This window comes from Ornithorhynchus anatinus, chromosome 7 (assembly GCF_004115215.2).
Source record: "Ornithorhynchus anatinus isolate Pmale09 chromosome 7, mOrnAna1.pri.v4, whole genome shotgun sequence".
NCBI lineage: Eukaryota > Metazoa > Chordata > Mammalia > Monotremata > Ornithorhynchidae > Ornithorhynchus > Ornithorhynchus anatinus.
This window is the reverse complement of record NC_041734.1, coordinates 3,506,621-3,531,606: the sequence shown is the minus strand read 5'-3', so window position 1 is coordinate 3,531,606 and position 24,986 is coordinate 3,506,621. Positions and strand designations below refer to the sequence as shown.

The following is a 24,986-nucleotide window of genomic DNA, read 5'->3' as shown; positions in this document are numbered from 1 at the left end:
ATTTTCTTTGTTAACATTTTGAACTCTGACCACATTATTTATTCTTCTCCTTTAGTTACTGATAAGCATCAATTCAAACCAGAACAGATGTTATATAGATTCCGCTACGACGATGGAACGTTTTATCCAAGAAATGAGATGCAGGATGTGATTTCCAAGGTAACAGACTCCTGTTCTGTTTCTCTGCCTGGGCCACCCGGAGATGCTCATGCCGAGCTGGGAAGCTTTGCAGCATGGCGTGCCCGTAGAGGGGTTAGGAAGAAGGAAGTGAACCGACAAAGCACCGGTGAAATCCTCCCAGTGTGCTTCGGAGCCTTTTCGTTTTCCTGTTAAGGTTTCAAGCTCTGAGGGGCGATCTTTTCGGGTGGCTCGGAATCAGTCAGTGGTATTTACTGAATGCTTATGGCGTGCAGAACATTTGGGAAGGTGCTATACAGCGGATATGGTGGTAGGATCCCTGCCCACAAGGAACTTACTATCCATGAGGGGAGACAGACATTAGATTGGGGACAGGGGAGATTGTAGAGTAGCTTAGTCTAGTGGAAGCTGGCATGACAGATGGGGCATATGTGTGGTTGGGCAGGGAGGGAATAAAGGGAGCCTGTCAGGACGACGGAGAAGAAGAAAAGGAAAGGAGTCTTAGTGTTAAAGCACAGGAGAGAGGCATGTCACCAGTGAATGAGTCCAGCTGTAGCTGGCTCTTGACAGGTAGGCATAAGCGGCGGCCCTCTCTGCTCTTCCAGGCCAGAGTGTGGACCCTTGGGAAGAAGAGTAAGTGGTCTGCAGACCAAAGTAATGGCCCATCCCTAGTCTCAACCAGTTGAACTACTGGGAGGCATCTACTGGGGGTAGCTCACTATGCTAGGTGTCTCGAGAAGAATAATAGGATTTAAAGATATATTCCCTGTGTTGAGGGAAATATAATGAAGGCCGTCTCGACAGAGGCACCCGATTTCTTCAAGTAACCAACATTTATTCAAGGAACAGCCAAAAAACCCAAGAGTCTGGGGCCCATTTATACAAGAAATTCAAATGGTTTGTGAGATGAAATTGAATCAAAGAATGCATTGAAAGACTCAGAAATATCAGTGGTGGTACCCAGGTGGGTCAGATGATTTTTGCTGCAACCTGGGCCATGAGTGTTGTAACCCCATTCCATCTTTCTTCCCTTTTGTTCTCAGTGACTGACTACACTGGGGTCAAGGGGAGGAAGAGGACACAGGAGAAAATCAATTAATCAAGTTTATTAAGAGCCTGTTGTGTGCAGAGCACTGTACTAAGTGCTTGAGAGGCTACGATATAACAGAGTTGGCAGACAGGTTCCATTAGACTGTAAGCCCCTCAAAGGGCAGGGACTGTCTCTGTTACTGATTTGTATATTCCAAGCTCTTAGTACAGTGCTCTGCACATAGTAAGTGCTCAATAAATGCTATTGAATGAATGCCCACAACAAGTTGACAGTCTAGAGGGGAGAGATAAAGGTTTCAAAGCTTTAGCAATCAAGTATGTCTGGGCTACAAATTTTAGAATGCTTATCATCTAAGAGCAATTACTGAGCATGCTTCAGACTGAACAGTTGCTTATTTTCCTATTGAACATCCGCAAATTTAGATGAGTGGTAGGATCAAAATAAATATGACTGACCCATCAAACAATCATTTTTTTAAATGTTCCTACCATGTGCAAAACATTGTACTGAGCACTTGGGAGAGTACAGTGGAATAATGGAAATGATCCCTGCCCACAGTGAATTTACCAAGTCCCATGATATATGAGTAGTGCTTCATATCTGTCCTTACATGACACACTGCTAGTATTTATTGCAAATTGAAGTATTATTTCTGTCATTTCAAAATAATTGTTGACAGGAGAATGGTAACATACTTTTGTTCACTCACCTCTTTGTTCTCAGAATTGAGGTTTATACCAAATAATAATTGAAGAATTTTCAAGTGGGTCATGACTGTTTAATGCTTCCAATGATTTCATGGCAAAAATATGTGGTATATTGATGCTACTGGGGTGGTCTGTTGCATGGTCCTGTTTGTTGACATGTGTTTTATTTTATTTAGGGTGTGAGATTATACTGTCGCCTTCATAGTCTGTTTACTCCAGTGATAAGGTGAGTTTGGCTGTGAAGTTCTCTTAGGTGAAGAATAGAAATATTTAAACTCTGAGCTCTAGAAATAGCATTCAGGTAAAAATGGTTTTGCCCCACCCCCTGTGGTTAGAGCAATAGATATTTGATTGATATTTGATATATTTAGATAGAGATAATAGATATTTGAGGGGGGTAGGGATCTTGATTACTCAGGAACTGATTAACCAGCTGATAGACTCCGGCTCTTCTTCTACCTGTCTTCTGTTTACCCTGTGGCTTGTTTGCTGCTCATAAGCATCTCCCTCTCCAAATCGGACAGAAGAAGCGGTACATCACACATCAGCTAATTTTACTGTTTTGACCTAGAGGAGGAGAGGTTGAAGATAGAAACTATAAAGATTTTAAGATCCTTGAGAGCAGGGGTTGTGGTTACCAACTCTTTTGTAATGTACTCTCCCGAGCACTTGGTAAAATGTCATGCACACACTAAGAGCTCAGTAAAAACCATTGATGAAGATAATTGATGAAGACGAAGACTGTATGTTTGTTTTGGGCAGGGAATGTGCCTGCCAATTTGGTTGTATTCTCCCAAGTGTTTAGTACAGTTTTCTGCACGTCAGTAGTCAATAAATAATTAACGATGATAGCGTAGACTCCTCATCACTTGGCTATTTTGTTTCATGAGGCTATCTGATAATGGTTATTTGAAATTTAAATTTACCTCTCTGATTTTGTCTCCCAGTTGCCCTTCTGGCTCATTCCCATTCTTGGCTCCATCATCTCACTGATAAATCGGAAGAAACTGAAATCTGTCCCTCAAAAGGCAGAAGGTTCATGAGCATTTTGAGTGTTGGACTGTCACCTAAACCGTCACCACAGAGAAGCAGTGTGGCATACTGGATAGACCATGGGCCTGGGAGCCAGAAGGACCTAGGTTCTAATTCTGGCTCTGCCATTTGACTACTGTGTGACCTTGGGCACATCACTTAACTTCTCTGGCCTTCAGTTACCTCATCTCTAAAATGGGGATTAAGACTGTGAGCCCCATGTGGAACAGGGACTGGGTCCAACTTGATTATCTTGTATCTACCCCAGCACTTAAATCCAATGCCAGGCTCATAGTAACCCCCCCATAAAACCCACCAAAAAAACGAAAAAAAAAATCCAAGATCCAAGAAGAAAGTGTCACTTATATGGTGTTCGTCAAATCAGTCAATCAGTGGTATTCATCGAGCAGACAGCACTGTCCTAAGCACTGGGGAGAGTATAGTAGAGGTGATAGAAATGATCCCTGCCCACAAGGGGTTAACAATTTAGCTTTCCTCAACAGTTTGGGAAACCAAGTCTTAAGTCCCTGATCAGGTTTGCAGCCTCAGTGGCTAATTTGTCTCAGAATCACCTTTCCATTATGAAACGAAAAGGTCCCTAAACCTTCCTTAGAATCTCACTGCTAGGTTAAAGTATTTTTCTTTGCTTTTGCAAAGTATAAGGTTTAGAGTTTCTTTTAAATGGTATATATTAAGTGCTTGCTATCTAGTATTTGTTAAGCGCTTACTATGTGCCAGGCACTGTACTAAGCACTGGGGTTGATACAAGCATTCATTCATTCATTCAATAGTATTTATTGAGTGCTTACTATGTGCAGAGCACTGTACTAAGCGCTTGGGATGAACAAGTCGGCAACAGATAGAGACAGTCCCTGCCGTTTGACGGGCTTACAGTCTAATCGGGGGAGACGGACAGACAAGAACGATGGCAATAAACAGCGTCAAGGGGAAGAACATCTTGTAAAAACAATGGCAACTAAATAGAATCAAGGCGATGTACAATTCATTAACAAAATAAATAGGGTAACGAAAATATATACAGTTGAGTGGACGAGTACAGTGCTGTGGGGATGGGAAGGGAGAGGTGGAGGAGCAGAGGGAAAAGGGGAAAATGAGGCTTTAGCTGCGGCAGATTGGGTTGGACACAGGCCCAGTCCTGTGTGAGGTTCATGGTCTCAATCCCCATTTTACAGATGAGGTAAGTGGTCACACAGCTGACAAGTGGCAGAGCTGGGACTTGAACCCATGACCTCTGACTCTCAAGCCAGGGCTCTTTCCTTGGGTAATGGGCGATGACTTGCTGACTGTTTGTCAATACAGTCCACTCAATATTAAGATAGGCAATGTTTTTCACTTATTTTTGGAGGTGGTAAACAGCTACAGCTCAATGACAGAAGACATGGAATGATTAAAGTTTTATGTAATTACAGTGGTCAGAGACAATTCTTAATCTTCAGCTTTAGTTTTTCTGCTGTTAGGAAAAATGCCGTCCCTTCCTGGAGGTAGACATTTAAAACTATTCTTATTTATTTTTTGTTAGTGAAATCAGCTTCAGTACAGTGTTTAAAAGGTTATCAGTCCCATTAATGGAATTTATTGAACACTTTCTGTATGCAGAGGACTGTTGTAAGTGGTTGGGAGAGGGTGATACAATAGAGTTGGTAGATACAATTCCCACCCACGACAGGGGCAGGAAATAAAGGAAGAAGAATATTTTTACATTCCCTTCACTGCCTGAGTTATTTTCGGGGCAGAAAATAGAAGGACATATTCTCATATTACAAAAGCAAAGAAGTTTAAACAGTTGCCCATATTTTGACATTATTAATACCTTTACCACTGGGACTGAAAGTAAGATTCGTCAAAGTTCTGCAGATTTTCAGAAACTGTGCTTCAGTTGTGGCGTTGCTTTTAGATAGGAATCCGATATGCCTGTTTATCCTTTGCTACAAAGGAGTATTTTTGTTCTTTTCTTGTAGGGATAAAGATTACCATCTAAGGACCTACAAATCTGTGGTCATGGCTAACAAATTAATAGATTGGCTAATTGCCCAGGTAACTAGACCTTTCGGTAAGGGTGGTTGCTGTTGATCATTTCCGTTACTCAAAGTTCCGGGCAGTTTACAAAGAGTGATCCCACGGGAACATCGTTTCTGAGTATTTAAAGCATTGGATTTAGTATCCTAATATGCGAAGCCACAAAATAGGAAGATCCCAATCTAAATAACTTTGATCAAAAAGTTCATGGCTGTTAAAACAAAGTCATGATGAGTGTAACCTCACTACAGCTATGAAAGCATAGCTATGGTCCTGATTCAGGCCATCCGGTGTTAACATATTTTTTTTCCACCGATTTGTTTCATTTAACTGTGGTGCTTCTATTGGCAATTAGGTGGAAATTTTAACTGAGAGGGTTTGGACTCTGGACACCGGCAATGGCAGACAGGCAAAAATATTATTTGGAATATTGCTGTTCCGCCGTCTTGAAATGAATTACATTTACATTTGAGTAAGCGTCTAAGCACCTGTGTTCATGGGTTGTTCCGTAAGAGGCAGAAGGCCCGGGTAGGTGCTGCTCCACTGCTAGTTGGGGTGTGGGGGGTGGTTGTTGCGTGTATGTTCCCAGGCGGCACAATAATAATGATAATAATTGTGGTGTTTAAGCGCTTACTATGTGCCAGGCACTGTACTCACCACTGGATGGGGGGGAAACAAGCAAATCAGGTTGGGCATAGTCCCTGTTCCTCACAGGGCTCACGGTCTCAATCCCCATTTTACAGATGAGGTAGCTGAGGCACAGGGAAGTGAAGTCACTTGCCCAAAGTCACAACAGAAAACAAATGGTGGAGCTGGGACTAGACCCATGACCTTCTGACTCCCAGACCCGTGCTCTCTCTCCACTATGCCATGCTGTTTCTCATGGCAGACTGGATAGAGCACGGGCCTGTGTATGGAGGGTGTCCAAGGGAAAGGCTGGAAATCCCTGCTCTAGTCTGATCTCCCCTTCAGTTAGATTACAATGAGACAAAAGTCTCGTTAAAAATCTTCATCAATAAAGGTTTCCTTGGCAACCTATTGTACCATTTAATAACTATCCCTTTCCAAACCAGAAAAAAAAATTGAGATTGTTGTTGTCCTCAGCCGGACTCTTTTAGTACTGAATAAATAAGCTTATTTCTCAAGAAATCTTTCACACCTATTGCTAATTGATTGCCAAAAGAACAGATTTTAATGTCTGTGACAATTCTGAAAAACTAATAGAGGGCTCTGGGAGGTGATGTTGGAAAGTGTGCATTTGTCTTTCAATGATCCGGTAGTGTTAAAGCCTAAAAGTTACTAAGCTGTCACTGAGTGAGAGGGAAGGGAGAAAATTTGATCGAAGCTTGAATTCTGAGTCATCATTTTGTACCCTGGTTTTGTGGTCCACAGGGGGATTGCCGGACCAGGGAAGACGCCATGATCTTCAGTGTGGGACTTTGTGACAATGGGTTTATGCATCACGGTAAGAATTCATATGCTAGAGGTCAAAGCTCACTGATTCCATTGTTCTGTTGGGTAGTAGGATACAGAACGAGGTTCATGCTGAGAGCACAGTGAAAGCTACTGGGGAGATCTCAGGGATCCAGTGTTATTCCTTGTGGAAGATGTTTAGAGATGAGACGCAAAAAGATGTCTTTTAACAGTTAAAAAAAGACTTTTAAATGAAATATGAAGGAAAAAAATTAAAGCATTTTCCGGGTTGAAATTCTGCTGTGGTTTCCAGGGGAGAAATTACTCATGCAGTAGAAGGTTCCTGTTTGGGGTATTAGCTTTGTTCAGGCCTTTTCCTTTCGAGGTTGCTAATTGGAGGGGGGAACTTCCTCTCCAGCTAATTGGCCCATTTCCTAGGACCTGAGTTGCTCAGGCAGAATCTGTTGCACCAGTTGAATCCTTTATTTAGGGTAGAGTGCCGTGTACGGCAAGTAGAATGGCTAGACTGGCCTTAAGACCATGTGTCAGAACCCTATAAAAATCTATTCGTGGATGTATTTATGGCATTTACTAAACACTTATCATGTGCTAAGGTCTAGGGTAAATACAGGGCAACCAAATCAGAGCATATCTGTCCCACACGAAGCTCACAGTCTAAGAGGGAGGAAGAGCAGGTATCTTGTCCCCATGTTTTTAGATGAGGGACTGAGGCACAGAGAATTTAAGTGACTTGTCCAAGGTCACGCAGCAGGCTAAAAGCAATGCTGGAACTAGAATTCCAGTCTCCCGATTCACAGACCCAGGCTCTTTCCAATTGGCCTTTCAGGATTTCTGCAAAACACTGCATTACAATAAGTCATTATAAAGAAGAAAGGAGAAAATAAGCTGGGACCCCTGGCATCTCTGTTGAGGATTCTGGACTTCAGAGCAGAATCCACGGCATTTAGCGAGTGCCTTCTCTATGCAGAGTTCCAAACTCACTCTGTGAGGAGCTAGACAATAATTAGGAAAACAGACTCTGCCCTTGGGAATCCTGAAAATACAATGGGAACAGGAAATTATAAAACCAGGCTGGATTTTCTGACCCTCATTAAGTAAATTCTCAGCAACTTAAATGGTTTTCATTCCTGTTCTTTGGAAATTATGTTTAACTCCCTTTTTTTGTGAGTGACAACTGTGTAAAATCAGATAGCATACGTCTGTGGATCAACCCCTCTTGTCAAAATAAGGATTAAAAATTTATCCTCAGGAAATCCTTTGGGAAGGCAAAGGAATAAATTTTATTTTAAGTATACGTCAGAACAAGTTTTACCTCAGAAAAAGGCTCACCTACTGCTCTTGTCTTACATTTCGGCTCTGTTTTATGATGTCCTCTTGTACTTTGACTTCTTTAGCAAAACGAAGCAAAATATTTGCCAAAATGGAAGTGAACATGATACCTTGTATACAGGTATAGGAAGGATGGATTCAAGAGGTTATTTGCCCTCTTCTCTGACCCCTCCTTTATGCCTCAAGGCAGTGGCCAAACCAGCTAGATCAGATGGGTGTCCGTTCTTTTTTTTTTTTAAGAGATCTCAAGGAATGGATCTTCCAACCCAAAGTCACTCAAAATATTTGCATTTTTTGTGGAACTAAAATCCTTTTTGTGTACAGCATAAATGGCTCTTTAACATTTCCAGTACTCTGCAGAAAGGAATCGGATAATGCAGGGATTGTCTAAACATTTGAAGAGTTGAATGAAGCTGCCTTTGTATTCTAGCACTCATATGTGTTGGATTTTGATTCCCGGTGTTCTTTTTAACCAAACACTACTCCCTTTTGATGTCCTTTCATTTGAAAATCAAGAGGGGTAAAGATCTTTTGGGAGAATCACAGCCTTCCATAGGGCACCCAATTCCCTGTTTGTGCCAATGATAAAACCTGTCAAGCAGTTTTGTTGGAAATAAGCATACAGCTCTGATGATTTTGTATTCACTCTCTGGGACTTGGGGAAAACTCTGAAGCTTAAAACATTGAACAGAACTGAATTTTGCAAATGTAAAGTCTATTGCTATTTCTTTTCGGGCTTTAAAAGTCAGACCAGGGTTGAAAGTTTGTGGAAAACTAACTGCACATTTCACCCAGAAAATGCTGTTTGTTTTGACTCTGTAGAGCCAAACTAATGGTAGTGAGAATTGTGCACCCAGTGGAGGGCAAGATTTAGCCTATTGACATTTTTAATAGTTGTGCATTGTTGTGTAAAAATAATACCCCTGAAACATGTTTATTAGTGCTTTCAAAAATATAATACAGGTGAAAAAATTACTCTTCTTGTTTCCCCTATTAGTTTTCATGAATATCTAGAATGCAGTATTTTTTTTCCAGTTAAATTCCGATGCTAATCATGGGTGATAGATCTTGTTGAGATGAATGATCAGTCAATCAATCGTATTTATTGAGCGCTTACTATGTGCAGAATACTGTCCTAAGGGCTTGGGAGAGTACAATACAACAGAATTAGCAGACACGTTCCCGGCCCATATAACGAGCTTACATTATTTATGGTCATAACTCTGCATAAGGAAGAAGTTAAATTTAGAAAGTCGCCTTTATTTAAAAACTCAAATTCCTTCAGCTCATGCCCAGATTCAAGTTACGGTATGAAATGCTTCCTCTGCGGGCTTGAAGGAAAAGCTCATAGTGACATAAGCGAGGGTTTAGCTGACCTGAGGAAAATAGAATTAGGAACATGTGGGTGGTGATGACTGCACCAAGATCTTGCTCTTATCGAACATGCTTTTGATTTTTTTTTCCTTCATTCACTGACTGACTCTGAATCTGTCTCTCCCTGTAGTTCTGGAAAAGAGTGAGTTCAAAGATGAGCCCCTACTCTTTCGCTTTTTTGCGGATGAAGAAATGGAAGGATCAAATATGAAGCACAGACTTATGAAGCATGACTTAAAGGTTGTAGAAAATGTGATAGCTAAATCATTGTTGGTAAGTCAATCGCTTACATTTAAAAAAAATCACAATTAGTCAGCAACAGAAACTTAGTTTGTACTTGAACTCTATTTTAGTTGAGTGTTAAATATTCCCCCCTGAAACTTAGTAGTTGTTATCACTAATATTACCAACCTTTTGCCTTTCAGATTAAGTCTAATGAGGGAAGCTATGGCTTTGGTTTAGAAGACAAAAATAAAGTACCGATTATCAAATTGGTGGAGAAAGGGTCTAATGCCGAGGTAATGTAGTTTGCATTGAATTTTCCATATTATATGTTGCTGTTTGTCTTGTTTCTGAACTGAGTCTCCAACTCAGTTTTCATAGGGTATCACACAGCCCTGTCTGAATCTGAGTCTCTTTTGGGAGTCTCCAAGGTTTCAGATCCACTTAAGGAGAGGACAAAAGGATCCTGGTTTGTTTTCCAGGAATTACTGAATGCCCTGAGTTCCCAGGGAAAAGTTGTATGTGTGTGTGTGTGTTGTTTTTTTTAATGGTATTTAAGTGCTTACTATGTTCCAGGCACTGTATTAAGTGCTGCAGTAGATGCAAGCTAGTCAGGTTTCCTTTCCCCATTTTACAGATGAGGTAACTGAGGCACAGTGAAGTGACATACCCAAGTTCCACAGCAGTCAAGCGATGGAGCCAGGATTAGAAACCAGGTCCTTCTGACCCTGAGACCCGTGCTCTATCCACTAGACCATGCTGCTTTGAGTTTTTACAGCATATATATTTAGGGGACATTTTACCTTTTCCTCCCTAGAAAGGGATGTTGAGGACAACAGAGCCTTATCTCAGCTGTGGGCAGTGTCTGCCTCAAGCAGCCAAATAAGGAGGACCCTATTTAAGAACTGAAACACAAAAGATCCCAGCCTATGACTTTTATAAATAAATAATGGCATTTGTTAAGCGCTTACTATGTGCAAAGCACTGTTCTGACCACTGGGAGGGGGGATACAAGGTGATCAGGTTGTCCCACATGGGCTGGGGCTCACAGTCTTCATCCCCATTTTACAGATGAGGGAACTGAGGCCCAGAGAAGTGAAGTGACTTGCCCAAGGTCACACAGCTGACAAGGGACCGAGCCAGGATTAGAACTCATGACCTCTGACTCCCAAGCCCAGGCTCTTTCCACTGAGCCACGCTGCTTCATGACAAGTATGAAGCTGCTTCATGTATTTATGACAAGTACACCAAATAGTCACTGTGAAATGCAAGTTTCTGATATTCAAGGTAAACTCAAATTGCTCCAGTTTTGAAGAACTAGAGTTAGCATGAGTGATTCTAACTCTAGTTTACTAATGTAGGAACAAAGGTGTAAAAATCCAATCAGTATACCTCGCTTAGACAACATATTTCTTTTGAGCCAAACAAGCAAGGAAATTAGGTACGATCATGTTGCACCTGTCAGACCGGGCCCCTATCAGCCTAGACATGTCGACAGCTATTTTCTGAATCTGTGGATGAGGTCAATAAGGGGGACGAAGATTTTGATAGCAGTTGTTACATTGTGCCTCAGGGATAATGTTAGTATTTCTGCATTTTTCTCTCTCAGATGGCAGGCATGGAAGTTGGGAAAAAGATTTTTGCCATCAACGGTGACCTAGTGTTTATGAGACCTTTCAGCGAAGTGGATTGCTTCTTAAAATCATGTTTGCACAGCAAAAAGCCTCTCAGAGTCCTAGTGAGCACGAAACCAAGGGAGTAAGTTTCAACCTCTTTTAACCAGTCAACTGTATTTGAGCACTTACTGTGGGCAGAACACTGTAGTAAGCACTTGGAGAATTCAGTACAACAGAGTTGGTAGACATGGTCCCTGCCCACAACGAGCTTACAGTCTAGAGGGAATTCAAACAAAGGATTTATGTAGTAGAACACAAACAGTGCCATTATTGGGTCAATCCAGTTGTTCCGCAGATCAAAATTCTGTGGCAAGAAGATGCTTGGAGCAACAGGGTGATGGTTGTTCTCTTTTATATAATAATAATTATGGTACTTGAGTGCTTACTATGAATCAAGCACTATTTTAAGCACTGGAAGTTAATCCCTGACCCTCACAGGGGGCTCACGCTCTTAATCTCCATTTTACAGATGAGGGAACTGAGGCCCAGTGAAGTGATGTGCCCAAGATCACACAGCAGACAAGTGGCAGAGCCGGGATTAGAACCCAGGTCCTTCTGACTCCCATTGCTCTATCCACTATGCCACGCTGCTTCCATCCTCATAATTTCCCCACCATTTAAGGCTTCCGTTTTCCTGTTAAATAGTGTGGTTTTGGTATTTTTTGAGCAATGGTGTTTGGTTGTTTTTTTCAACTTCTCTAGTAATAATAGTACCAATAATCAATTTCCTTGAGTTCTTACAGAGGGGAAAAAGAAGTCCCCCTTTGAACTATGTTTTCTTCTGGTTAACATCATGAAACTTTTCCACAGGTTTTTATGTATATATATATATATATATATGTATGTATATCAACACCTTAACTTAGCAGGTGATACTGCACACTGATTTCTCTCTGTAGGAAGTGGTGCATTACAGTTCCTACTCTAGATGATTTTTTTTCCTTTTAATCTTCACAAGCTGTAGGGTGCTGACTTTTTTTATACGAGAAAGACTAAAAAGACCTGCTTACTTCCTTTTCAAAGAGAATGCATCTTGTTTGACAACATCCAGGGTGAGGAAATTGGTCCTCATGTTGTTCGTGTAGGAAAAAAAATATTCTCAACGGTTTCTTAGTCATCTTCGGTTTAACCACTTCTTTGCCAAGCGAAATATTGCCCAGAGGGGCTGACTGCTGCATGAATCCGACAGGTTCTAGCGAGAGGGTTCTTAGGATGAACTAGGAGGGGCTAGTAGTAATAGTGTTTATGAAGTGCTCGATGTGTGCAGAGCAATGTTCTAAGCACTGGAAGAGAGTGCTCATGTGGCAAGTAGACACGGCTCCCGCCTCTCTTGGTGTGGGCCTGAAAGATGCTGGATTGCTTTGCCAAAGCCCACCACTCTATGTACTTATTAATAATGTTGGTATTTGTTAAGCGCTTTCTATGTGCAGAGCACTGTTCTAAGTGCTGGGGTAGATGCAGCGTAATCAGGTTGTCCCATGTGAGGCTCACAGTCTTCATCCCCATTTTACAGATGAGGTCACTGAGGCCCAGAGAAGTGAAGTGACTTGCCCACAGTCACACAGCTGACAAGTGGCAGAGCTGGGATTCGAACACATGACCTCCGACTCCCAAGCCCAGGCTCTTTCCCCTGAGCCACGCTGCTTCTAAACTCTTACATTCTTACACTCTTGATTACCAATCTTGTTTGCTCAATGTGGTTAAAGGACCATCTTACTGAAAAATTCAGTCAGCAGATTTGCCCGATGTAGTTCCTGATAAAAATATTTATCGCCTCTTCTTGACTGAATCTTTGACCTAGTTTAATTCATTTTCTCTTTTCCCCCTTTGAATTTTCCCATTCTTCTGATGTTTCCTGACTGAATTTCCCATGCTTTTCTCCCCACTCCGTCTGCTCAACTCATCCATAATATTTCCAAATTATTTAAAGCATACATTCAATGTTTTCAATTTAGGAGTGGGTTTTGAGGTGTAATTTCAGTTTTTGGCTGCTTTTAGGACAGTGAAGATTCCAGATTCTGCAGATGGTCTTGGATTCCAGATCCGGGGTTTTGGTCCAGCTGTAGTCCATGCTGTTGGGAGAGGTATGAAGTGTCATCTGAGTTAGCATATTGTGAGCCTCTCTTAAAGTTGTTTCATTGATTATAAAACAAACACCTTCTTGGCAGCTTTATTCATGGTATGTCAAGCTGGAGTGAATCAGCCATGTAACATTTTTTTTTTCTGTGTGTGTATGTATGTTTTAATTGCATTTGTAAAGCGCTTACTATGTGCCAGGCACTGTACTAAGCACGGAGTTAGAGACAAGCTATTCATGTGGGACATGGTTCATGTCCTACATGGGGCTCACAGTCTTAATCACCACATAGGGGTCACAATCTTAATCTCCCCTTTACAGATGAGGTAACTAAGACACAGAGAAATTAAGAGACTTGCCCAAGGTCATATAGCAGACAGATGGTGGATGCGGGTTTAGAACCCATGGCATTCTGACTCCCAGGCCCGTGCTCTATCCTCTAGGCCGCGTTTCATCTTTAACACATTCCATTCTCTCCGGTAGTAAATTTCTAAAATAAGGTCATTTGTTTTCATTTACTCTTGAAATGCCTGTAAGGCATTAAATGTTATTTGTACAAGTTTTTTAATTTATTGTGGAGCTACAGAAAAATTTATGGATAAGCCAGTTTAAGTCCAGTGGATTTTTATAGTGGCTTATTTAACTTTTCCCAAAAGAAATGGTTATATTGACCATCCAGTTTCCACATGTACGAGTTTTCAAGATCATGAATCTGTGTACACATTTTGGAATGAGTGACAGTTTGGAAAATAATCAACGTTCATAGCAGAGAAAACTCACAAAGCCTCCTTGTAAAAATCATTCCTTCTCAAATAACTCTGGGACTATTTTGTCAGATATACCTCTAAAACATAGACTTAAAAATAAATCTTGTCATACTAAACCATCTTAGTAGCTGCTGAAGTGTCATTTTTGGTCAGATTGATCAGAAATTTTCAGGTTGCAAAAGCCAGTGCGTTTTGGATGGCCACACCTAAACAAATCATGATGGAAATGGATAGCTGCTTTATTCCATGAGGCTGTGAGACGCATGCATATTTAAAACCATGTTTTTTGCCTAACCTGGTAGTACAAATTACAAATGGCCTTAAACTCAAAGCCTGGTGGTCTGATTAATTAAAAACCCTTTAGGCCTTTCGACTGGGTCCTTCTCTCATCTTTTCTCCTCCACCTCTATACCTTTTCTTTCTGTCTTTGTCCCCACCCATCTCTCTCCTCCCCTTCTTTCTCTCTTCATTCACATCCCCTTTTCTAACAGAAGCAAAACATTCATTTCATGCCCTCAAGAGGTTTATAAAATAAAGGGGTAAGGCAGACAGAGGTTATTCACAAATAGGCAAAAGAGGTTATACCAGAGAGTGATTAAGAATATCACAATCAAGTAGCAGAATAAGAATGCTAATGAGCATCCAGACAAAAATAATAATAATAATAATGTTGGTATTTGTTAAGCGCTTACTATGTACAGAGCACTGTTCTAAGCACTGGGGTAGATACAGGGTAATCAGGTTGTCCCACGTGAGGCTCACAGTTAATCCCCATTTTACAGATGAGGTAACTGAGACACAGAGAAGTAAAGTGACTTGCTCACAGTCACCCAGCTGACAAGTGGCAGAGCCGGGAGTCAAACCCATGACCTCTGACTCCGAAGCCCAGGCTCTTTCCACTGAACCATGCTGCTTCCCCTGCATAAACTATAAGGGTACCTTTGGTTGGTATTGCTAGGGCATTGAAAATTATTTGGGGTAGATTTCCAGTAGAAAATGGAATGTAATAGGAATAATTATGGTATTTGTTAAGCGCTTACTATGTGCAGAGCACTGTTCTAAGCACTGGGGTAGTTACAGGGTAATCAGGTTATCCCACGTGAGGCTCACAGTCTTGATCCCCATTTTCCAGATGAGGTAACTGACACATAGAAAAGTGAAGTGACTTGCCCAAGGTCACACATCAGACAAGTGGTGGAGTCGGAATTAGAACCCACATCCTCTAATTCCCAAGCCCGTGCTCTTTTCACTAAGGCACGCTGCATCTCGTAAGGATGGCTTTAAAGAGAATAGGATTTAAGAAGGGCTATAAAGACCGGGTGCCCCGTTGCTTGGTAGATTTGAGTGGTGAGGCGGGAATTCCAGGCCAGAAAAAGAGTAACCAGCAAGAAACAGTTTAGAAGGAGAGTGTGAGAGGAAGAAAGAGTGCGATCTGGTGAATAACTGCTAAACAGAGCTGATATGTAGGATGGGGAGAGTTGATGGAGAGTCTTGAAGTCAAGTGTGAGGTGCTTGAGCTTATTGCAGAGGGAAATGGGAAACCATTTGATATTTCTTAGGAGTAGAGCGACGTCCGTGGTTGAGCAACATTTCAGGATGATGATCCATGCCTCACCATGTAACATAGACTCAGTGTGGTGAGCAGTGAGGCAGGGAGACCAATAAGAAGGCTGATAGAATAATCTAACCGTGATGTGGGCCAGGATGGTAGCTGTTCCAGGCTGAAAATTTATAATCTTGCTTCAAATCGTTTTCCCGTCAAAATGGGAAAAGCAAGCCAGTTTAGTTGGAACTTAAATGACAAATTCAAAAATGCTCATTTCAATGGAGATTTCCCACCTTCTCTAACTGTCCCTGTAGGAACCGTGGCTGCCGCAGCCGGTCTTCACCCAGGACAGTGTATAATCAAAGTGAACGGGATTAATGTCAGCAAGGAAACCCATGCCAGTGTGATTGCCCATGTCACAGCCTGCAGGAAATTCAGACGTCCAATGCAGGTAAACCGTCTCTCGGCTTCATTCTCCTCCCAGGTGTATAAGTTATCCTTTGCGTTTGAAGAAGATATTGTTGACAGTGAAGTTTACATACGAGCAGACGTGTGGCTGAAAAGGTCAATGCCAAATCCTTCATCCCAGCCAGATTGGGCACACAAAAAGCTTGTCCCTTATTGTGGTGTTGATTGGAATGTTTGTAGCATCAGACACTGCTTTCTCTTTCACCTTATTCTATCTGTTTTTATGCAAAGTTTTGCTCCAAGAGAGTCGCTCCCTTCTTGATGGCGGTGCACCATGCAGGCAAGTGTCTTCAGTGATTAACTCCCCATTTTCAGCTGAGATTCAGCGTTATCTGAGACTTTCACTGTCCTTAAAATGCTTCCTCTGCCCTTCTGGCTTTCATTTTTCCAATTTCAGCTCTCCATCCAGCAACTATTTGAGTAGCCCGCTGTTGCTCATTCTCCCAACAAGTTACACCCAGCTTGGGCTCTGTCTCTGTGTGTCTAGACTGTAAGCTGGTTGTGGACAGGGAATGTGTCTGCTTATTGTTATATTGTACTCTCCCAATAACTTAGTACAGTGCTCTGCACACGGTAAGTGCTCAATAAATACCATTTAACGAATGAATGAATAGCTGCACTGAGGTCTGCGTAGCTTCAGTGCTTGGAAACTATGTTGCAGAACTCAACTGTTCACTAGCTTTTCTTGCCTATTGTATCTCACTGGTGTCACTGCCCTTGGACTGGAACCCTTTGTGCAATTGGTATTCACCCTCAGCCCCACAGCCCTTGTGTACATATCTGTAAATCATTTATAATAATAATAATAATTCTGGTATTTAAGCACTCACTGAGTATCAGGCACTATACTGAGCGCTGGAGTGGATACAAGCAAACCAGGTTGGACACAGTCCCTGTCCCACATGGGGCTCGCAGTCCTAATCCCCATTTGGTTTGACTCCCGGCTCTGCCACTTGTCAGCTGTGTGACTGTGGGCAAGTCACTTTACTTCTCTGTGCCTCAGTTAATTAAAAAGGTTTTTAATTAATCAGACCACCAGGATTTTGAGTTTAAGGCCATTTGTAATTTGTACCACCAGGTTAGGATGAGGAAACTGAGGCCCAGAGAAGTGAAGTGAAGTGACTTGACCAAGGTCACATAGCAGGCAAGTGGCGGAGCCAGAATTAAAACCCATGACCTTCTGACTCCCAGTCCCGTGCTCTTTTCATGAATGTCTGTCTCCCCCTCTAGACTGTAAGTTTGTTGTGAGCAGGAAACATTTCTACCAACTCTTTATACTGTATTCTCTCAAGTGCTTAGTAGAAAGCTCTGTACACACTAAGTGCTCAATGCATACCACCGACTGGTCACCCAGCAGAAGTCATGCCTGTTACAAGGGGAGAGAAGGGCATCTCACTAAGTAATCATTCAGTCAGTGAATAGTATTTGCGTGTACTCTGGGCAGAACCCTGTGGCAAGTGCTTGGGGCAGTTTAGTAGACTTAGTAGAAATGATCCCTGCCCACAGGAATCTTGTAATATAGGCAGGGAGGCATTCACTAAAAAAGAGTAGCGAGAGAAGAAGTAGTAATAATAATAATGTTGGTATTTGTTAAGTACTTACTATGTGCAGAGCACTGTTCTAAGCACTGGGGTAGATACAGGGTAATCAGGTTGTCCATCGTGAGGCTTACATTCTTAATCCCCATTTTACAGATGAGGTCAATGAGGCACAGAGAATTAAGTGACTTGCCCACAGTCACACAGCTGACAAGTGACAGAGCCGGGATTCGCACCCATGACCTCTGACTCCCAAGCTCGGGCTCTTTCCACTGAGCCAAGTAGAGTATATAAGTCTGTACGTAAGTGCTAAGATTAAAGGGAAGGTTTTAACTTCCTCTTCTGAAGAAGGAACCTTTAATTAAGAAGCAGGCACTTCCCTGGTAATAGTACTCCATGAAGGTTTTAACTCACACAAACGGTCTTATTGGCTTTTCTTCATATCGTATTTGCACTTTATCTGGAATGCACTCAAGAGTAGATAGATTGAATACTCTAGAGAGAGAATATGGGGCATACTGTAATTTAATGAGGGTTTATCCAGGTGATATTATGTTCCCCGAATCTGAAATTGCAATAATATTGAGTTTGTTTCCCCGAACCTGAAACTTGTGAATATTTTGGAGGCAAAATAGGAGCAGTACATTACTGTATCTAAATGGCAGATGCTACGCTTCCCTATACAGCCTCTCTTCTGAAGAAAATGGAATTTCAAAACTTTTAAACCCCTCCTTCTGGGTTCTCTCAGCTGGTCTCTTTGGGCTCTTAGGGAATTCATACAACTGTTTATCGAGTGCCCGTTCTGCGCAGAGCTCTTCACTCCGTACTTAGAGATTTGAATGGAATTAATGGACATGATACTTGTACTCCAGGAGCTTAAATTCTAGCAGAGCACCCCAATCATTTTCAAGCAGAGTTAGCAATGAAGTTCGCAAGACACATTCCTGTCCCGTAGAAACTGATATTTCAATGAAATAAAATGAAGTGTGTAACACTTTCTTACACCTCTAAGAAGTAGGAGATCAACATTATCAGCAGTGGTATTTATCGAGGCCTTATTGAGTGCATTGCTCTGAACCCCTCTTCTCTTTCTTCTTTCAGAAAGGGAAGACAGTGCCGGGGTCCTGCCACAGAAGGTTGGGAGGCAGTAAGATGGTGCCTGAGTCCAGGGGTGGGATGGAAGATAGTCATCTAATTTAGCGTTGGGTCGATTTAAAGATTTATTTCTTCAAATGTATTTACCTTCAAGAGAAGCCGCAACTTCCTCATATGCTTCAACTTCCTTAGACAGTTCCACAGTCAATAGTTAGACCACACATCACAGCAATTACTTTTAGACATGATTTAAAGCTTTTCAGGGGTGCCATAAAAAGAGATACAGAATGCAGAGGCTCAGGGAATCATTTTTCAGTTAAGAAAAAATGCTTTGATTTGTTAAATACCAGGCCCCAGACTACCACATTTCTTTTCATTATTATTCATTTCAGATAAGGTCAGTTTCACTTCTGTTTCAACCTTTCATTCTCTTAAAAGTGACTAAACTAAAGTGGACGAATGGTCTTCAGAGGTAGAGCGATAAAGCAGGATTTCTTTTGGGAAGCGCTGAAGTGAAACGCCTTTCATTACTCCTGTCTCTCTTCTGCCATTTCAGCAAGACTCCATTCAGTGGGTTTATAACAGCATTGAAAGTGCCCAAGAGGACCTTCAGAAAACTAATTCCAAGGCTTCGGGAGATGATGGAGGAGATGCTTTCGACTGCAAAGTGGAAGGTGAGGCTTTATTTTGCCACGTTTCAACGTATAGTGTTATTTTTTCTTAGTCCAGCAGTAGGTCCATATTTCATGTTTGTTGAAGACCTTCCCCAGAAGTGCTTGTTCGTGTATTACTAAAAAATGGATTAGAGTCACCCAGAACTCCCCTCAGACTGACTGCATTGAATTATCCTTATTTTAGAAGTGATCGACAAGTTTAACACCATGGCTATAATCGATGGGAAGAAGGATCACGTGAGCTTGACTGTTGACAACGTTCACCTGGAGTATGGCGTTGTGTACGAGTACGATAGTACAGCCGGAATAAAGTGCAACGTAGTGGAGAAGATGGTGGAGCCAAAAGGTTTCTTCAGTTTGACTGCCAAGGTATGAGAACTTGTCTGAGCAAGACGAAGGTGGAGGCTAAATCAGCACTCCAACTCTTCCAGCAGACTGCCTTCCCCTGGGCCAACTGATCAGTCAGTTAATCCATCCTATTTATTGAGCTCTTACTGTGCGCAGTGCACCATACTGAGCCCTTAGGAGAGTTCAGTACGAAAGTGTTGGTAGACATGTTCCCTGCCCAAATGGAGCTTACAATCTATAGCCGATCGTGAGCCTTTCTTCTTGTGCTTAAGAGTTTCTAACTATCTGAACATCTTAGATGAGACAGAGTCCTATTCACTGGGGGATCTCTAAAGTTCAAAGGCACCTTGTTTTAGTCATCCAATATGGAACATTGGATTGTAAATATTTAGTTTTTGGTAGGTTTCATCTTGAAGGTAATAATCTCTTTGAAATGGTAAGCACTCAGTAAATAAGAGTAAATGAACCTACCCTGTGCAGAACACTGTCCTAAGCAGCTGAGAGAGTACAGCGGAGGTAAAAGACTTGATTCTTGCCCTCAAGAAGCCTATGCCTTTTCATAATGATCTACGATCCTTGGCCATTTGGTTCTCCTCTGAGAACCTCTGTAATTTCTTTATTTTAATGTCTGTCTCCCCCTCTAGACTTGAGCTCGTTGTGGACAGGAAATGAGTCTGTTCTCGGGTACTCTCCCAAGCACTTGGTACAGTGGTTTGCACCCAGTGGGCGCTCAAAATTGAATGAATGAATGACTGAAGATAGTCATTGTGCCTACGAAGTGGCGGTTTAAGTTGCAGGATTTTGCATTTGACTCTCGTTGATTTCACTACCACAGATTCTTGAAGCACTGGCTAAAAGCGATGAGCATTTTGTGCAGAACTGCAACAGCCTAAACTCTTTAAATGAAGTAATCCCTCCTGACCTCCAGAGCAAATTCACTGCCATCTGCAGTGACAAAATTGAGCACGTATACAGGAGAATATCTAGTTATAAAAAGGTAAGGATCGGAAAATCGCTTTCAAAGAGTGTGTGTAGGCAGAGTGAACTGTCTTTGGCTGAAAGTGTTGCCGGTGAGATCTGATTCAGGATTGAAGTAGTGATATCAGTCAATCAATCAGTGATATTTATTGAGCACTTACTAGGTGCAGAGCACTGTTCCAAGCCCTGGGGAGAGTACAGTACAACAGAATTAGCAACATGCTCCCTGCCCACAGTGAGTTTACTGTCTAGAGGGGAAGACAGATATCAATCTGAATAAGTACGTAATTTATAATACGTCATTTAAAGATATGTATATAAGGTCAGCGGGATTGGGGATAGAGTGAATATCCAGTGTCCAAAGGTCACAAATCCAAGTGCGTAGCCGATGCAGAAGGGCCAGCAAGAAAAAGAGGGCTTAATCAGGGAAGGCCTCATGGAGAATATGTGACCTTAACTGTGCTTTGAAGGTGGAGAGGATGGTAGTTTGGCAGATATGGATGGAGAGGGAGTTCCAGGCTAGGGGAAGATAGACAAGATCGGAGCACAGTGAGTAAACTGGTGCAGAAGGAGCAAGATGTGTGATCTGGACTGTAGTAAGAGATGAAATGTGAGGTAACTGATTGAGCGTTTTAAAGCTGGTGGAAAGGAGATTCTGTTTGATGCGGAGGTAGATGGGCGGCCATTGGAGGTTCTTGAGGAGTGGGGAGACATGGTATACGTAATAGTATTTATTAAGCTGTAGCTCTTACTGTGTACAGAACACTCAGATAATCAGATCAGACACAGCGCCCGTCCCACGTGAGGCTTAAAGTGTCAGAGGGAAGACGAGCAGGTGAGAAAACTGAGGTCCAGATGTTAAGTGAACTGCTCAAGCTCCCACAGCAGGCCAGGGGAAGCAGTGGGATTAAAACCTGGATCTCCAAACACCCAGTCCAGCACTCCATCCACTCCCTCTCTCTATGGAAGAAGCAGAATACCCAGGCTCTCATGCCTACAATCTAAGGGCGAGAGAGAGTGAGGAAACTCACACTGATGAATGTATAATTGAGAGACAAAACAAAGATGAATAGACACCGTCAGACTTCCACGGGTCCATGCTATCATCATTTTCACGTAGGGTTGCAAAAAGATGATCCATTTTTTCCATTAGAGTGTATTTTAGCATTTAATGAATGCTATTACCATATATCTCTTCCAGTACACAAACACCTTTTTTCTGGTGACGTAGAAGTCCCTATGGCTTGGCTTCAGGGCTGGTTTGACTGCCGGAGTTTAGACGCTACAAAGTGGAACGAGTCAGCCCGTCTATCCTGTTTTTATTACTAGGCCATCGTGTTCGGAATGGGTTTTACAGACTGGTTGCATGGGACCCCCAGATGTTTCATAAGACACGCATGAAAGAAATCTGGACTTGCCTTGTGACCTGACTAAATCATAAGCAGGCGTTTGTTCCGTGTGGAACAGGGTGTGTGGGAGAGTTAGATAAAATATGTACTGTCTGAAGGAACGCTTTCCCCATAAAGTGTCCGTAATGCCCTTCGGGGTGCATTCTTCAGCCTGGGAACAATTCCATAACTGGGCTTATTTTTGGTTTGTCTCTAGAATACTGCGGTAGATACAAATGTTTAATAAGCATTCATCTGATAGATGCTATTTATTTCAAAATACTACAGAGTCTAAACAGATCACAAATCTCCCAGTAAACACTTCAAGCATTTCTTTCTTATTGATGCCATATGGGAAGGGATATGTGTGGCAAGGGGTGGGGGGAGGGTTCAATTGGATTCAGTACAATGTTATTTGAAGCCAGCTATTAGCTGTCAGAAGTGTATCGTAAGATATACTGCTCATGTACATTTGGGACCATTATCCTCATTCTGAACAGTCATCTGTCCTTACATTCTGCCATTCTGTGAGAGTGACACTTTATCATCCTTTTATAAAATCTGAGTGATGTCTTTAAAAGCAAAACAGAGAATAGTTTATGTGTGTGTGTGTGTAATGTAAATTTTCCATATTCTGTCAGCCATTCATGTCTCATCCCCAAAGTAGAACCAGGTTTAATTCACTTAATGAATCCATCCCTAGCAAGATACTAGAGCAGAGGACTTAATTCCTTGGTATCGCCGTACTACGACTCAGTATCCTGCCACACCGGTAATCCTAGGACATTAAAAATTGGATTTAAGCTGATAAAATTTACTTTGGGTGGTGGTAGCATAGAGCTACTGTTAATGTGGTCTAGTGAGAAGAGCACAGATGTGGAAGTCAAGGGATCTGCGTTCTAGTCCTGAGTTCAAGCCCTAACATTGTCCTATTTTGTGTTAATCAGCCAGGATCCCTGGGGCAAATAACTTATTTTCTCTGTACCTCAGTTTCCTCACCTGTAAAATGCAGATAATAACATCTGTTTCTCCCCCCTTCACGTGGAGGTTGGGAGGATAAAATAATTGATTTGGAAGCCCTCTGGGGCAAAATAGGCTATACAAATACAAGGTGGAATTGATTATTGATTGGTTGTGAATATAAGGAATTGTCATTAGAGTGAAATTATGTTAATAGTTCCTTACATGTACAGCACTGCTAATCCGATGTGTATTGAATTAGAGCCATATTTGGCCAAATTTCCATAATATAACTACTAATCTTGAGAAAAGGTTGGCCAAATATGAATATAATCCAAAGCCAAGCATTTCTCTGCATTTTTCGAGAAAACCACTGATTTACCCTCATTTTGTTTTAGATACCACAAAAGCCTATGTTTTCTGCAGCTCCCGGGTTACAAAATCATTCCTTCTTTGGAACAGTATCCAACCTGATTTTGATCTGACATAGAAAATTTAAGAACTTGCCATAATTAGCCAAATTTCAAAAATCAGAGTTCATCCATCGGGCTTTCCTCATTCCTTCTTGGGGCAGACTAACTACCATTCAAGGAGTTTTAAGTGAGGCATGAGAAACCTCTACCAGAGTTGGGCAATGAGGTCTGCACAGCTGGTATTTTACTTTGAAACCCGAGATTTTTGTATCTCACCCTCCTACGCATCAGCCCACGTATTAAGTTGAACTGAGTATCTAGGAATGAAATGAGTTATTTTATTAAGTGTAGAAACATCATAATCCTCCTCTATGTAGAAAGCTTAATTTCCTTCTCTTTTAACTACAGTTTTCCCGTGTGCTAAAGAATAGAGCTTGGCCCACATTTAAGCAGGCCAAGTCCAAGATCTCTCCATTGCACAGCAGCGACTTTTGCCCAACGAATTGCCATGTCAATATAATGGAAGTCTCCTATCCCAAGACCTCGACCTCCCTAGGGAGCGCCTTTGGAGTTCAGTTGGACAGCAGGAAGCACAATTCTCAGGAGAAGGAGAACAGAACCAGCGAGCAAGGTAGAGTGACTTTATTTTCTATCTGAAAAAATCATTTCCAAATACCAAAATCCACTATGAAAGCCCCAGTCGGTAGCAGTTCTAGCCACTTCCAGGGTTAGATGAGCGAGTTGGAAAATGGGATAAATGCCCAAATCCTCGTTCCTAGACGCAGAATGGCTTAGCGGATGGAGCCCGGGCCTGAGAGTCAGAAGGACCTGGGTTCTAATTCCGGCTCCGCCACTTGTCTGCTCTGTGACCTCGGGCAAGTCTCTTCACTTGTCAGGGCCTCTGTTCCCTCATCTGTAAAATGAGGATTAAGACTCTGGGCCCTGTGTGGGTCAGGGACAGGGTCCAACCGTATTGCCTCCTGTCTAACCCAGTACTGAGAACAGCGTGTGACACATAGTATGAGTTTGACAAATACCACATATTATTATCGGTTAGCCCATGTTGCTGTGAAAGGAATTCTGTTGTGAAAAAAGAGCACTATCTAGTTTCAGATGAGTCTTCCTTTAGTTAATTTGAATGTTCCCAGTAATAATGGCATTTATGAAGTGCTTCTTATATGTGCAGAATCACAGTTAGTACCAGAGTAACTACAAGATAAAACACCATCTACTCTCCATTTAGACAAACAAGAGGAGTTCCTTCTCTAACTCACGTTTGGTCTTCCAACTCGTTAGGTGGAGGTGTGTGAGGGGGGGTCCCATTTCCAAGCAGGGCATTCCCCTGCACCCTACCCAGGCAACAGAAATGGTGACCACCCGGCAATGAGGGGTGAGGGAAGGGATCACTGCTCTCCTGCAGTGTGGCATGATCTGAGCCCAATTTGACTGCTTCCCTTTCTGGTTTATGCTGGCATGGGGAATGGAGGAAATGGGGTCCATCGATGGCTTTAATAAGCAGCAGAGACTGGCCAGAGCTTTGTGAGTGTCTCTGCTTCTGTCACTGACAAGCCATCTTGACCCATACCGCAGGGGTAATATTGGCCACTGGGCATTCCCAGGCTTTAATGGGGTCACGCTGGACACTGTCCAGAAATTCAGGTTGATACTGGATCGAGAGCCAACCATTCTAACCATGTTTGGGCCCAAGAGAACAAAGATAATGAAATTCAAATG

The 24,986-nt window shown here is 42.1% G+C and overlaps 1 protein-coding gene across 2 annotated transcripts in view; it reads left to right on the top strand.

Annotated features, from left to right (window-relative positions):
* The window catches only part of PREX2 (phosphatidylinositol-3,4,5-trisphosphate dependent Rac exchange factor 2), a 190,613-nt gene that overhangs the window by 90,446 nt on the left and 75,181 nt on the right, over positions 1 to 24,986 (top strand). For both annotated transcript variants that reach the window (XM_001511236.4, XM_007666826.4), the window contains exons 12-24: positions 56 to 159; positions 2,073 to 2,122; positions 4,908 to 4,983; positions 6,358 to 6,430; positions 9,233 to 9,375; positions 9,528 to 9,620; positions 10,934 to 11,082; positions 12,999 to 13,084; positions 15,705 to 15,841; positions 19,048 to 19,165; positions 19,350 to 19,534; positions 20,349 to 20,510; positions 23,661 to 23,883. In XM_001511236.4, the coding sequence (XP_001511286.1) occupies positions 56 to 159; positions 2,073 to 2,122; positions 4,908 to 4,983; positions 6,358 to 6,430; positions 9,233 to 9,375; positions 9,528 to 9,620; positions 10,934 to 11,082; positions 12,999 to 13,084; positions 15,705 to 15,841; positions 19,048 to 19,165; positions 19,350 to 19,534; positions 20,349 to 20,510; positions 23,661 to 23,883 (1,599 nt within the window). The remainder of the gene's footprint in view (positions 1 to 55; positions 160 to 2,072; positions 2,123 to 4,907; positions 4,984 to 6,357; positions 6,431 to 9,232; positions 9,376 to 9,527; positions 9,621 to 10,933; positions 11,083 to 12,998; positions 13,085 to 15,704; positions 15,842 to 19,047; positions 19,166 to 19,349; positions 19,535 to 20,348; positions 20,511 to 23,660; positions 23,884 to 24,986) is intronic.